The sequence below is a fragment of the Hydractinia symbiolongicarpus genome, chromosome 5, assembly GCF_029227915.1.
Source record: "Hydractinia symbiolongicarpus strain clone_291-10 chromosome 5, HSymV2.1, whole genome shotgun sequence".
NCBI classification, from domain to species: Eukaryota; Metazoa; Cnidaria; class Hydrozoa; order Anthoathecata; family Hydractiniidae; genus Hydractinia; species Hydractinia symbiolongicarpus.
The window spans coordinates 5132606-5146499 of record NC_079879.1 but is presented as its reverse complement, the minus strand read 5'-3'; the positions used below and the strand labels follow the sequence as shown (position 1 = coordinate 5146499).

General features: G+C 37.0%; 2 protein-coding genes across 3 annotated transcripts; both read left to right on the top strand.

Moving 5' to 3' along the window:
- The first annotated feature begins 2113 nt into the window (after window positions 1–2113).
- On the top strand, window positions 2114–7592 carry LOC130644333 (pinin-like). Of its 2 annotated transcripts, none has more exons than XM_057449888.1 (2): window positions 2114–2612; window positions 3220–5151. In XM_057449888.1, exons 1-2 carry the CDS (start codon window positions 2418–2420, stop codon window positions 4729–4731), a joined length of 1707 nt encoding a protein of 568 aa, XP_057305871.1. In that variant the 5' UTR covers window positions 2114–2417; the 3' UTR covers window positions 4732–5151. The 2 variants fall into 2 exon arrangements, with proteins under 2 accessions (XP_057305871.1, XP_057305872.1); XM_057449889.1 differs by lacking the exon at window positions 3220–5151 and adding an exon at window positions 5978–7592 and having other exon boundaries at window positions 2344–2612.
- A 3066-nt stretch (window positions 7593–10658) lies between these two features.
- LOC130644329 (uncharacterized) lies at window positions 10659–13771 on the top strand. Its single transcript, XM_057449883.1, has 2 exons — window positions 10659–10942; window positions 11229–13771. Exons 1-2 carry the CDS (start codon window positions 10754–10756, stop codon window positions 12705–12707), a joined length of 1668 nt encoding a protein of 555 aa, XP_057305866.1. The 5' UTR covers window positions 10659–10753; the 3' UTR covers window positions 12708–13771.
- Window positions 13772–13894: the final 123 nt, after the last annotated feature.

Below are 13894 nucleotides of genomic sequence, written 5' to 3'. Positions count from 1 at the left end.
CCGTTGTCTTTCCTCGTTATCTAAGTTAAGGGCGTTCTGTAAAAGTAAATTCGATGACTTAGTATCAAATCACTTTGAAAAACAACTGAAAACTTTCATTTGCATGGTCTAGCAAGGCGAACTAAAAACGTAAACAATGAGAGTGATGAAACTTACTTATGCAACTCAGTGCGTGCAGCGGAAAAATACAAACAGCAACCTCGTTGCCAGGACTTGTTAGGCTTTTTATATTTGGATTTTGTATATTAGGTCGTATAAAAGGCCTAACAAGTCCTGGGGACAAGAAATAGAGGGTACTCTCACTGAGTAGATTTTAAAAATTAAAACAAAGTACGACACACGTGCGAACATTTTTTATTAAATTTTTCTCGCTTTAAATTGTAAAATCAACATATCGCACCAGTGTACAAAGTGAAAATACAAAGGAAAAAAGTAACTAATTCTCTGGGTGCTGCATGTTTTCCCTAGAAAATGCCTTACGCTTAAAATATGTCCCTACAAGCGCTTCGCTAGTGCCCAGACCAGCGTGGTATGATGCAGAATAAAATATCTTTAAAAAAGTGCCCAAAAAATCCTATGACGTCAAAACTCTTAAAAAAAACAAAGAAATGAGGAACAAAAACGTCTTTAACAAGTGGTAAACTCTTCGGCTTTTTTTTGTTTTTCCTTTTTGAAAAATAACATTTTCCAATTCAATTATGCAACAAGAAGCCCTGGGGGCTCTAAGAATTTCCGAGCGCTACCAAACTATTTGATGAAAACCTGCTAATTCGATGTGTTATTGTGCCAAACATTCGAAGGGGTTTGGTGCATGAACCTCTGAAGATAAAGCCCATCAGTGACATTATATCTTAGAACAAACGCAAACAAAACGAAACGTGTCATAATAAACTCACATTTTAAAAGAAATTGCTAACAAAAAATACAGCCTATCATTCATGGTTGAAAGTCTTGCGATTGAAACGTTTATGGTCTTAAACGGCATTAGTTGACAAAAAATCAAAATTTTGATGTGACCATCATTTTCAGCATACTTTTTTTATTAACTGTGTCAATTTTTGTTGAAAATAAAGCAGTTTTAATTTTTGGATAAATTTTGGCCTGAAATGACATTTAGGTGACAAAAACCAAACTTTTGTACCATCATCATTTTCAGCATACTTTATTTGTTAACTGTGCCAGATTTAGCCGAAAATGAAGTGGTTTTAATTTTTGGACCAATTTTGGCCAAAAATGACATTTAGGTAACAAGAAATCAAAATTTTGTTGTCACCATCATGTTTAGCATACTTTATTTGTTTACTGTGCCAAATTTTGTTATAAAGTAGTTTTAATTTTTGGACCAATTTTGGCCTGAAATGACATTTAGGTAAGAAGAAATCAAAATTTTGATGTCACCATCATGTTCAGCATACTTTATTTGTTTACTGTGCCAAATTTTGTTGAAAATAAAGTAGTTCTAATTTTAGGACCAATTTTGGCCTAAAATAACATTTAGGTAACAAGAAATCAAAATTTTGATGTCACCATCATGTTCAGCATACTTTATTTGTTTACTGTGCCAAATTTTGTTGAAAATAAAGTAGTTCTAATTTTTGGACCAATTTTGGCCTAAAATGACATTTAGGTAACAAAAATCATAATTATTATGTCACCATTATGTTCAGCATACTTTTTTTGTTAACTGTGTCAAATTTTGTCGAAAACAAATACCAATTTTGGCCTGAAGCATCAATACTAGACTCAGTAGTTAAGGAGCTTGAGTACGAAGTTTACATCTGTGACGGACCAACGTGAAATCCCAGGGTCGATTTTTTCTCAAAAAATGCTCCGAAAGAAGAAACGACGGTTTTAAAGAATTTCCTACGCCTTTTGGGCGCGGAAATTCAATAAAATGAAGTTATGAAGTTCGCGACAGAGTAACAAAAGATTTAACAGGGCCAATGGAAAACTGGAATAACATTTGCAGCACATAAGTTCTTTTGCGACAAACCTGTCTTATATTCGATATTTTACGAATAAAAACGAAACACCGCAAAATGTTTTTCCCGCGCGAAAGTTTTTAAACCACTACGCAAACACCAAAGATATATTTTGAGAATGAAATTATGCCGAAAAAAGTGGTCTGTTCATGTCAATCAGCAAGATATCAAATTGTGCACATCCCTACTGTGTGTATGTTTCAACAAGAAAATTATCAAAGCACTCTCATCATAAGCATGGTTGAGTAAAGAGAAAGAAAACACCATATGTGCGATGCGTGATGGTGGTAGCAGCCCATTGTTTCCAACAATGCCGATCGTTAAGTCAGTTGGCACGCACAGTCATGACGAAATTGAGCAAAAAATACCAGTACATTTTATGCGAAAAAATTTGTTTCTATACACCACCAAAACTTGTAACACAAAAGCATCAAAATGAGGAAACTTTTGTTGTTAAGTTTTCTCTTCGTTTTATGCTTCGTAGTGGACTCAAAGCCTGTGGAAGAGCCAGAGCTACCACATAGCCGCGAGTTTTATGCTGGATACATCAAAGCTATCACTGATAACTTTGACCAGTTATTTGAAACTGAACGTGAAACCAGAAGCACTAAAGATGAAGATATAAAAGAGGTGAATATTCTTTAACTTTTACATCAGCCAGAATACCCAGTCAAACACACGTCAACGAAAACTTACTTTAAATCTATCGAACAGCGATAATAATCCATACTGCGTCTTGCTATCCTTTTGTTGCTCGTGCTTGTTCACAGCAAATTCTGCTTTGTACCGATGAAATTTGGAAGCAGGGCAACATTAGTTTAGAGGAGACATCGCGTAATAAAAAAATGAATATAACAGAATTAACGAAGGTGCACCGATTTTGTTCGTATTTATACACAAATTTATTGACAAAAAAACACAATGATTTAATTCATGGAGGTTCCTATCATTAGGTAATTTTTTCTGACAGTGGACCAAACAGTGTTTATGAAGTACGTTTCAATCACACTCTGGAGTCAATGTAACAACAAAACATTTCTTTTACTTGGATACGCATGGCCGATGGTGTCAGCTGCAATATAAAAACAATGGAAAGCTACCCTTTCAATGCAATTAAACGCATTTGGCTTCGGGGTGTGATCTAAACTCTTCAAAAAACTAACTTGACTATATAACGACTTGACTCCTATTGCTGTGATGAAACTAAAAAAGCTACTTCATAAACTCTGTTTTTCAGGTTTCAACAACAATATCTCAAAAACGAGACATTGTTACCGATGAAAACAACGATGAGTCGAGCGTGACGGACTCAGAAAGCGGTGACGGTAGCGGCGCCGAGGATGACGCGTCAGGTGATTCTGAAGATTCACAATCAGAAAGTGCTAACGCAAATCAGGATGATGGTGGTGATGCAGATGATGAAAATCGAAATGCCAAGGAAGAAGTAAAAGCAGACGAGGATAGACAAGAAAAAATATCTGAAGCTTCTGCTGGTGACCCGACTAACAAATCGAAAAAAAACAAAAAAAGTAAAAAGAAGAAGGAAAAAACACGTACGTTTATTCCAGAAGATGAAGGAGATGGAATGTCTTTTAGAAGGTCTGACGAAGAATCACCGTTTTATAGCTCTGCAACTGGTGGACAAAATGACGAGGATATTAGAGCATCTGCCATTGATATGCAACGAGCTTCTAGAGACCAGTCGCCAGAAGATTTAGCGCGACTTTCTCATTCTACATTGACCTTTCTGCCTACTAACGTTAGAAATTATAAATCAACACCATTTGTTGCAAGATTGTTCCATTACAATCCAAGTCCTATTCCTTTCGGTGACTATCCGCGGCTACCAAATCCTGAAGAAACCGCTGCTCCTTTCAGCCGTCAGTATGGTAGTTTTAATGCTCCCCGTCATTCCCATGGTCCAATTCCTTTTGCTTTTCCATACCGATCAGCTTATATGTTGCCATATCAGCAAAGAGGCTTGATCACACCAGTACGAGGAGTTGTTAGAAATCTTATTGCTCAAAAAGATGCTGTTGCCAACCCTGCTCCAGCTCCTGCTGCCGATGCTAAACCTGAAGCCAATCCAGCTCCAGCTGCTAACCCAGCTCCGGTTCCTGCTGCCAACCCAGCTCCAGCAGCCGATGCGAAGGCAGCAGCCAATCCAGCTCCACAACCTGTTGCAGAACCTGATGGTAATAACTGCTGTAACAATGGTGGTACCGGCAATAATCAATGCTGCTGCTGTTGTTGTCAACCATGTTGCTGTCATTGCTGCTGTCAGCCATGTTGTTGTTGTCATCATCATCACCACCACTGTTGTCACCACTGCTGTCATCATTGCTGTCACCACTGTTGTCCTTGTTGTCATGATTGTTGTCATGACTGCTGTCATGACTGCTGTCACTGCTGTCAACCTGAACATCACGTAACACATCATCACCATACCTTACACGACTATACTCACCACTATCATCACCACAAAATTTGTCATCACGAGCACAAAATAACACCTGAACACACCTACCATCATGTGTGTCATGACCACGAGCATCACCACCCACAAGAATACCGCCACGTGCACCACCACACACCAGTTCAAGTATGCCAGCACCATCATCATCAGCATCAATGTTGCTGTTGCCACGACTGCTGTGGAGGCTCTGGTGGCTATGGCGGTGGTTATGGCGGTGGTTATGGAGGTGGTTATGGCGGTGGTTATGGAGGTGGTTATGGAGGTGGATATTAGAGTTTCGCAGTAGAGAATAAACGTTATAATACTGCTAAAATCTTGTTCAACTTTTTGATATATATAATAAGTGTGTTGATAACCACAGGCCTGAATAGCTGAGTTTATTATTGCAATTTTTCAGACTTTTCTTTTTGTTCAGCCTTAACCATCCTCATGCGGTCCCTCTTATCAAACAAAACAACAAATTAGTATACTTTGTTTTGACAATAGCGCATAGAATTTGGAGATATCGACCGATACCAATCAACTTACTAAATGTATTGAGTTCTCCCCGCAACAATTAATCACTTTTAAATTCTGTTTTTACTTTTTTATCAAGTTAATTGTATTGTATTGATTATGTTGACGATGTCTGTTTTTTATGACTGATATACAAAGGTTAAGAGATAGATAATTAAAATGTATTTGCTGAAAGAAGCTGTTTTCACTACTTTTTTATACTACCCCAGAATTTTTAGAGCGTGTCGTTGTGACCAAATCGCAACTTTGGACTTCTTTTTTAACCTTTTAAGGACGGTTCGTGAGAAATCCCTTCGGTTAACATAAAAAGAAATTCTCAACTTGACCGGCGATTGGTGGCTAAGGACAATACCTAGACGGTTCATGTTTGACACCCTTTGGTATTATCTTCTTTTTAAAACATAGAAAAGGACTTTTTACAACAACCTAGTTTCAAGAAGCTATGGAGATCCAACTATGAGGCGCTTTTCGCCAGAATTTTTGCGGAGCCTGGACTATAAGGACTTAGTTTAAGAGTTTGTACAGGGAATATGTCAGGAAGTACCTTAAACGCATCAAATTATTTTTATGAGTGAAAAAAAAATTCTCATTTATACTCGCGAAAGATAAAAAAGTGGCTGAAATTGTTAAATGCATTTTTTAAGAACTCTTTTTACAAGAGGCATTAAAGCTAAATTTACAAAAAATTTAAAATAATGCTAAACCTCGTTCATTATACACCGACGAGATTGTGAAATTGTCAAATTCTAATGATTTAAAATGTTAATTTTAGCAACATTTCTCTTAAAAAAATTGACGCGTAGAATTAAAAGATCTACGCCCTAAGTCTTTTCAAGTTAATGGGTTGGAATGGAGTACTAAGGTATTTGTCACTAGCGTGAGATGAATGCAACATTTTTTCAACATTTCACAAAAAAAAATTAAACTGCAAGTAAACAGAAGTGCCTATAACATGAATTTTATTATCATAAGTTAACCTTTTATGTTCATGATTACGTTTTAGACAGAATTCAAGAAGGACAACAAAAGAAATATCGCTGAGGAAGACGGTTCGTATCTTCAAAAACGCGATACTGTACCATACAGTAGCGAAGATGAGGAAACAGAAGCAACTGACTCACAAAGACGAAGTGATATAGAAGCGCAAGCATCTCCGGACGCTGATGCTTCAGAAAGCTCTACTGACGACACTCAATCAAGTGAGTCTGCAAGTGCTAAAGAATCAGCCAAATCTGATGCTAAACCTGCAGAGGAAAAGAAAGCTGAACAAACAGCAGCTGATTCCACAAAAGAGAAAGACTCGAAACAAGCTGCAGTTGATAAGGAACCTGCACCAGAAAAAGAAAAGGTAGAAAAATCTAGCAAAAAATCGGAACAATGGGATTCAAATACTGAAGAAACTGAAGAAGAACAAGAAGAGGAAGAAGAGCCGCAATCAAGGTCTACCACGCCAGAAGCTGATGAGACAAGTGAAGATGAGAACGATCAAGAGGAAGACTCACAAAGCGAGCGAAGAGAACGAATTTTCTCTCATGAAAATAACGTGATGGTTCCTGTGTACCAGCGAGGTAATATGTATCCATCTCCACGAGTTCTAGGGTATGGTATGATCCAACGTCCAATTCGTATGTTTAGTGGAAACTCCTATCCATCATATAACACCCCAGCTTTTAACCCATCTAATCTGGCCTATGCCGCCTCACTCCCAATGTCTGCTGCTTACCTTATGCCAGCAGAAAGTCGTGGATTGATCATGCCTCTTCGAGGTGCTGTCAGAAACCAGATAAGCAAGAGAACACCAAAAGCTGATGCTAAAGCTGATGGAGACAAGAATTGCGGATGTAGCACTGGCAGTGGAAGTGGAAGTGGAAGTGGAAACAAGTGTTGTTGCTGTAACTGTACTTGCTGCGAATGTTGTCATCACTGTTGTCCGTGTTGTTGTCATGATTGTTGCCATGATTGCTGTCACGATGGCGGCGACTGTTGCCATGACTGCTGTTGCCATGACTGCTGTCATCATTGTTGCCAACCTTGTTGTTGTCATCATCATTGTCATGACTGTCAATGCTGTCATCATGATGTCCACCATCATGATTGCTGTCATCAACATCACACCACCCACTGTTGTCCACATTATCATCACTGCTGCGAGAATCATTGCCATCACCATCATCATCCATGCCACGTCCATGAATGTCATTGTCACCACCCATGTGTGCATGTTAACACCTGCCATCACCACGAATGTTGTCACGAACCATGTCATCACGATTGTTGTCATCATGACTGCTGCTGTCACGACGACCATCATTGCGGTTGTGGAGCAATTCACGTGAACGCATGCGAGTGTGGACATCACCTTGGTGGAATTGGCGGAGGAATTGGCGGAGGATATGGCGGTGGTTACGGTGGTGGTTACGGTGGTGGTTATGGAGGTGGTTACTTGGTTAGACGTACACCATTGTTAAATTATTAAATATTTCATGAAGGGAAAACAAATACCACGTGATACTATGTATCAAATGTATTAACACAAACATTTTAAACCAGAAAATTATTATTTTCCTAGCTAACTTTGTATTTGATTATTGCAGTAAAAGATATTTTCGTTGACGAAAGGTTTTTTCCATTGAAAAAAAAGAGGGTTATGGCGAGTCCATCCATAATGGACTTGCCATAACCCTCGTAAAAGTTTTGTAATCGGCTAATTTATAAAATCTTCATAACCATCCGTTAAAATTATTGTATATTTCCCTATTTCTAGAGGAACACCAATAAGAATATTTAAGGCAGAAAAATTGTGAAAAACAGAACATATCCAGCGTCTGCTAAATTAAGGTGTTCTTATAACAGATTTTCTATAAAAGAATACAGCGTGGTGTTAAAAAAATATTAGCGGATTATATTTGCTGCTGATTTTAAGACTGTAAATATATCTTAAAATGCTCAATTTAACAGGTTTCTTGCGTTTTTAAGCAACGTCGATCCCAGGGCTAGTAGCGTTTTTTATGAGGACAAAGCGCATCCTCATAGCAAAAACGCTACAGGCCCTGGGATCGATGTTGTTTTATAGATGTTTAGATGAAAATGTGAAGAACAATTTCAGCCTTAATTCATCAAAAGAAGTAAGTACTAAAATTCATACGGAAGGAAAAATCGTAAAGATTTTTTATATCTAGTCGGCACGTTCAAATTCGCTTTGTTTAAGTTAAGTAAGAGTACTGAAAATAATTATCAGACCAACTTTTTAGGCCCTGAATGACGAAATTTTGAAATGGTGACTAAAATATGGGCCAAAAAATAAGTCGAGCCATGAAAACGTCGATTTTATTTCGATGCCACAAGGAGTATGTCCACTTTACATTACTTTTTTGCGATCTGACTAGCTTGAGGACTTTCTTAACTGATTTGCGCGAATGTAAGTAATATATATATATATATATATATATATATATATATATATATATATATATATATATATATATATATATATATATATATATATATATATATATATATATATATATATATATATATATATATATATATATATATATATATATATATATATATATATATATATATATATATATATATATATATATATATATATATATATATATATAAATAATATATATATATATATATATATATATATATATTATTTTTATGTTTTGTTTTCAAGAAAAAACTACATTAATTTTGCTACTTAAAGTTTCATGCTTCTTAGCAATCTTCAGGCAAATGATACAAATTATACAAGTTGGTACTAACTAAAGTATAAACCTTTTAATTACGTGATAAAACGTAATAAAACAAATAAATACAAATAAATACATTGTTCGTTACAGTTCATTTCAACCATTTCAAAGTAAATTTGTTACGATGGCGACATTTGTTGATAAGTTTTGTTCTTTTATTTAACAGTCCCTTCGGTTCAGCTCGTACAATTGCTATTTTTTCTGTTAGGCACAAGTCACACGTGCGCGCTCCTGTCTTATACGGCATTGCACGTTTTTCAATACTCCATAAGATTTTAAAGTCTGTTCCGTCGTCTTTTAATCTCCAAATTAATTTCGACAATTCGGTTTCGTTTCTGTATTTCTCGTGTCGAAAGGACTTTTTGTGGTTGTTAAACCTTTCTTTAAATCCGCCTTCGCATTGTCCGTAGTAAAATTCCTTTTTGTCTACGTATTTGACTTCCGCTTTGTAGATGATGCATGCAGCTAAACAGTCACCATTCAGTGGACACTGGGACTTATCCCGGCAATTGCAAGGTCGTTGTTTTTGCCTTTCTTCAGAAGTGAGAACTTTTTTATTATGTCCCTTTATGATGTTTCAGATGTTTGTGCTACATGAATAGCTCAACTTGAGGGTGTTTTTGTTGAAGATTTTATAATATTTGTGATCTTTACTGAAGTTTTTTCTAACAATCTTGAGAAATGATCGTCCAATGTCTGTTTTAACATTTTTACTGAACGGCGGGTTAAACCAAATTATCTTCCTTTGGCGATTAGGGCGTTGTTTGGGTTTACTCGCGTATGTCATTGTGCTTTCAAATCCGCTGGCGGAGAGTGAAGCTTCGTATAAAGGCTTTGCGTCATCAAATGCTTTTCTGTTACATGATGTCGCAATTAATCTTTCATTGACCATCTTCGGAATGACTTTCAATACAGTATTCGGGTGGTTTGAATTAATGTTAATATATAGCGGATCGTTGTTGGGTTTCCTGTAGGGTTTGTAGGTTTTACTGTTCACGTTAAAAGGAAGACAAATTGTCAGTAACTATCGAAACGAACCTGATTGAAACAGACTTTTTGGATGTATCATTCTCGGTCAAAATAGGAAGGCCTTACGAAAAGCAGTGAAAAACTGAGGCCTGAGCCAAAATTATAAGGTCTCATTGGAATATCAGAAAGGCTGAGTGACACCTCCAGGGCTGCGTGATAATTCAATTTAATATAAGTAACATATATTTTTCAAGCTGCAAATACAAAGAATAACATTGATGAGCTTATATTGGTTTGGCATTGCGAAGTTTTTTCGCGTTTTCTAAGATGTTCGTTATTACTTATAGGTTTAAAGAGAAAAGTGACCTCCTTGATTAATCGAACAGCTCCTGTTTCCTGATTTACACTGAATTGGTCTAATGTTAGGTAAAATTTGACATCAAATTAACGAGAGTGGATGAACACAAGGAATTTTTTTGGCAGAGTTTTGATAATATTTAAATTTGTTCGACTTTCTGCCAAGCAACCTTTCGGCAACTTTTCTAACTATCCTTTATCTACTAAAGGCGCCCTATTACAATAAGTACAAAGTCAAATTGCCTTAAGCTTGTTTCCATTAAAATCTGTAATATTGTGCAACAGTTGTAGAGAAAATTTTGCTGTTTCACAACGAAATTTGTTGTGCAACATATCTTGTAGCTTTGTTGTACATGTGTTTCCAATAAAGTCGGAGCGGTGACTGTTGTACAACACAATTTATGTTGAAAACCGACCTTGATAACAAACTTTGTCAAATAACTTTGCGGGCATTTTAGTAGTAGAGCAATCTTTGAGCGAAAACAACCCTTCAAGCAATGTAAAATTTGATTATCGCTTGATCGAACATGTTTTTTACTTCGCGCTTGGTCAGTTAACTCACAGTGCGCAACTTTCAACAGACAGGTGGTAAAACTCATTCGGTGAAGTGAACTGTATGATCAAATGTTACATCGAACCTTTCTTCACAGTTTAAACAAGAATAAAATAGTGCGAATAGAACGTGAAGAAGTATGTTTACCTACCCGTTAATAGCGTGTCTTGCTGTTATCACAGTCACACAGGCGAAGCCTTTACAGGATGTTCTTCCGCACAGTAAGGACTACTACGCAGGTTATATAAAAGCTATAACAGATAATTTCGAGCAGCTTTTCTCGACTGGAGATAGACAGATTCGAAGCACGCCTGAAGATGAAGAGCAGGTGAAAACTGTTTCTCTTTGTTTTAGGTGTTAGTTCATACGAGTTAAGTGCGATTTTTAATTGGTAAAACCAACTTACACAAACACATTGTAGCTCAAAATCAGTGAAACACAATGTTACCGCTGGTTTTCTTCTTACTTTTCTGGTATGTGGCTGGCGCAAAAGAAGTATATAGTGGCGGAAACTTTATATCATCAAAAGATATCGATTGATAGGAACGAAGTTTCGCGGAGTAAAACCCTCGCACATTTAGGGCGTTTAACAACTAATATGTACTTGTTTTTAGGCTGACTTTCTTTCTGATGACGATAACGCTGAATCACGGACTGCTGAAACTGTTGGTGACATTCGACATTATGAAGATTCAAGTGCATCGAAAGCGCTGACAGAATTAAAAAGGGATGTCAAGGAAGACGCAGAGCCCCTAAAAAAGAACCAATCGGAAGTAACAAATAGCAATACGGAGGCTGCTGATGCGACTAAATCTGCAGAGAAGAAAGATGATACACCGGTCACTGATGAAAATGTTGTGAAAGATGAAGCAGATGTTACAGCAGAAAAAACAGCATCAACTGAAACAAAGCCCACTGAAGAGAAAGAGACAGAGGAAACCGAATCAACTTCTACAGGAAGTTCTATCGTAAAAGTAACAGGGGACGAAGATGATGAAAAAGAGAAAGAAGATGCATCTGAGGGAACACCTGTCCCTGGCACTGATACTGGCATTGCTGATCAGGAGACACCTAACGCTGCCGAAATGGAACAAGAAGAGCCAGGAAATGAAGAAGCATCTGAAAATGAAGAGGAGGTACCTGTTGAATTCCATTCCAACATCCCTGCACAAGAGGGTGGAGATGACGACGAAGACATGCGACGTGATTTTATCTTGGAGCATGCAAACATGCAAAACCAATTTGCACCAAAGATTATCAGTGGTTATCAAGGAATGCCATACGGAGGAGGCCAAAATGGTGCATATATGTTCCCGGGACCAATGGGATTTAACAAACTACCTATAGGCACACCATTTAACTTTGGTTATCCTCAGCAAGAGTCCAATTATGTGCAACAACAAGATGAGGGACCCTTTACAGGTGAATCTAGGTCAAAAATTACCCAAGATGCAAAAAAACGTGACGATGACGATGACAATAATAAAAGTGATAAAACTGACAGTCATCATCTACATCGCGTGCTTGTGTTACCACAGGACTGTCATCATGGTCACGGATGTCATGGTTGTTGCAATGATTGTTGTAATGATTGTTGTCACCACTGCAGCTATCCAATCGCCCATCATGGTTCCCATCACATACATGATATTCATCATTGGCCAGTCGGTTGTGCAGAACACTACTCACACGAGTCTCCCTGCTTAACCTACCCTCATGCTGATCACGTTGATTTTGGATATCCCTGCGGTTGCCAAACAACACATCATTCATGCGGTTGCCATGACAACTGCGGTTGCAATCACCCCTACCATTCTCACCATCCAGTGATCTTACATCCAACATACCAGGAGGCTCACCACCACAACATCCATGTTACTCATGACAACGGATGTCACCATGGTTATAACGGAGGGTGTTGTCATAACGGAGGGTGTTGTCATGACGGATGCGGTCATGTTGAGCATGTCCATCTTGGACATCACGGAGGTTATCTTGGCAGTCACTGTAACGATCACCACATTGCCATCCTGCCACACTATGGTCATACATGCGCTGGTAGTCATGGTTGGAATCCATACTGGGGACATTAAACCAGTTCGCGTGAATGATAGTTAGCACCCATATACAATTCAACAAAGAGAATATTTTACGATTTTGATAAGATCATTTATTTTTGATAAGACATATTATTTATTTAGCGTCAGTTTAACCGCTAGAAATACAGGAACAACAATGTATATATTCAAAAATATGTAATTTCATTTACTAACACTGCACTAACATAAAACAACGTACTTTTATGTCACCCTGATCAGCAAGAACGAGCATCCTCCGTACTGAACAATAACAAAAAGAAGTAGACGCGTTTTAAGTATTAATTACATTTGAAACGCACCTACAGTGAAGCCTAGACACACAACTGAGGAACGGTTACTTTCATATCAAAACCCTGAAAATAACAGTTTATTGCAGACGTCCGCAACGAACGTCATTTTGTGTGCTAATTTCTTTATTCCAAAGCAGCTTGCCGCTCTATATCAAATACGCCCAATATATCAAACACGCCTAACATATCAAATACGCCCAATATATTAAATACACCCTATATATTAAATACGCCCAATATATAAAACATTGTAAGAACCTTCGTTTATTGTGTTAATTTTTTTTCCATTTTTGTTATTCAAAATATAAATTTCGTTTGTGTTCAGTCTGATTCATTTTTTTAATCCTATTAAGGCCAGACTTTTGTGGAGGTATTAAAGGGCGGGGTAGGTTGATAAACGCCTTCTTCAAAAATGATGAAGGACACATTGCATGCAATAATTCACAAACACAATATTGACAATTGTAACAATTAACCACTTTATAATAATCGAATTTTTAGGATTTTTAAAATAAAATTTCAAAACATGCACATCTTTTTGATGAGTAGCCGGAAAGAATATTTTCGACAATTCAAGATTGTAATTGATTTTTTAACAAAATTTAGCAGTAGTCACCGTATGCCCTTGTATAATATTTTATTTAAAACTTTAGAGAATATTTCTTTGGTAATATTGACTAGGTGAGATATATAACAAAAACGTTTGTACATTTAGTTTTAATTATTTTAAAGCAACCATAACGGATCAAATAAAAAATTATTATCTAATGTGGTTTGTTTACTTGTAGCAAAAGGTAGGAACATTTTATGATTCGCATAGCAAGTGTAGCTGTCGTAATTGAGTAGAACTCTATTAAGAGGAAAGGAAATAAAAAAGGCACGAAGTTAATT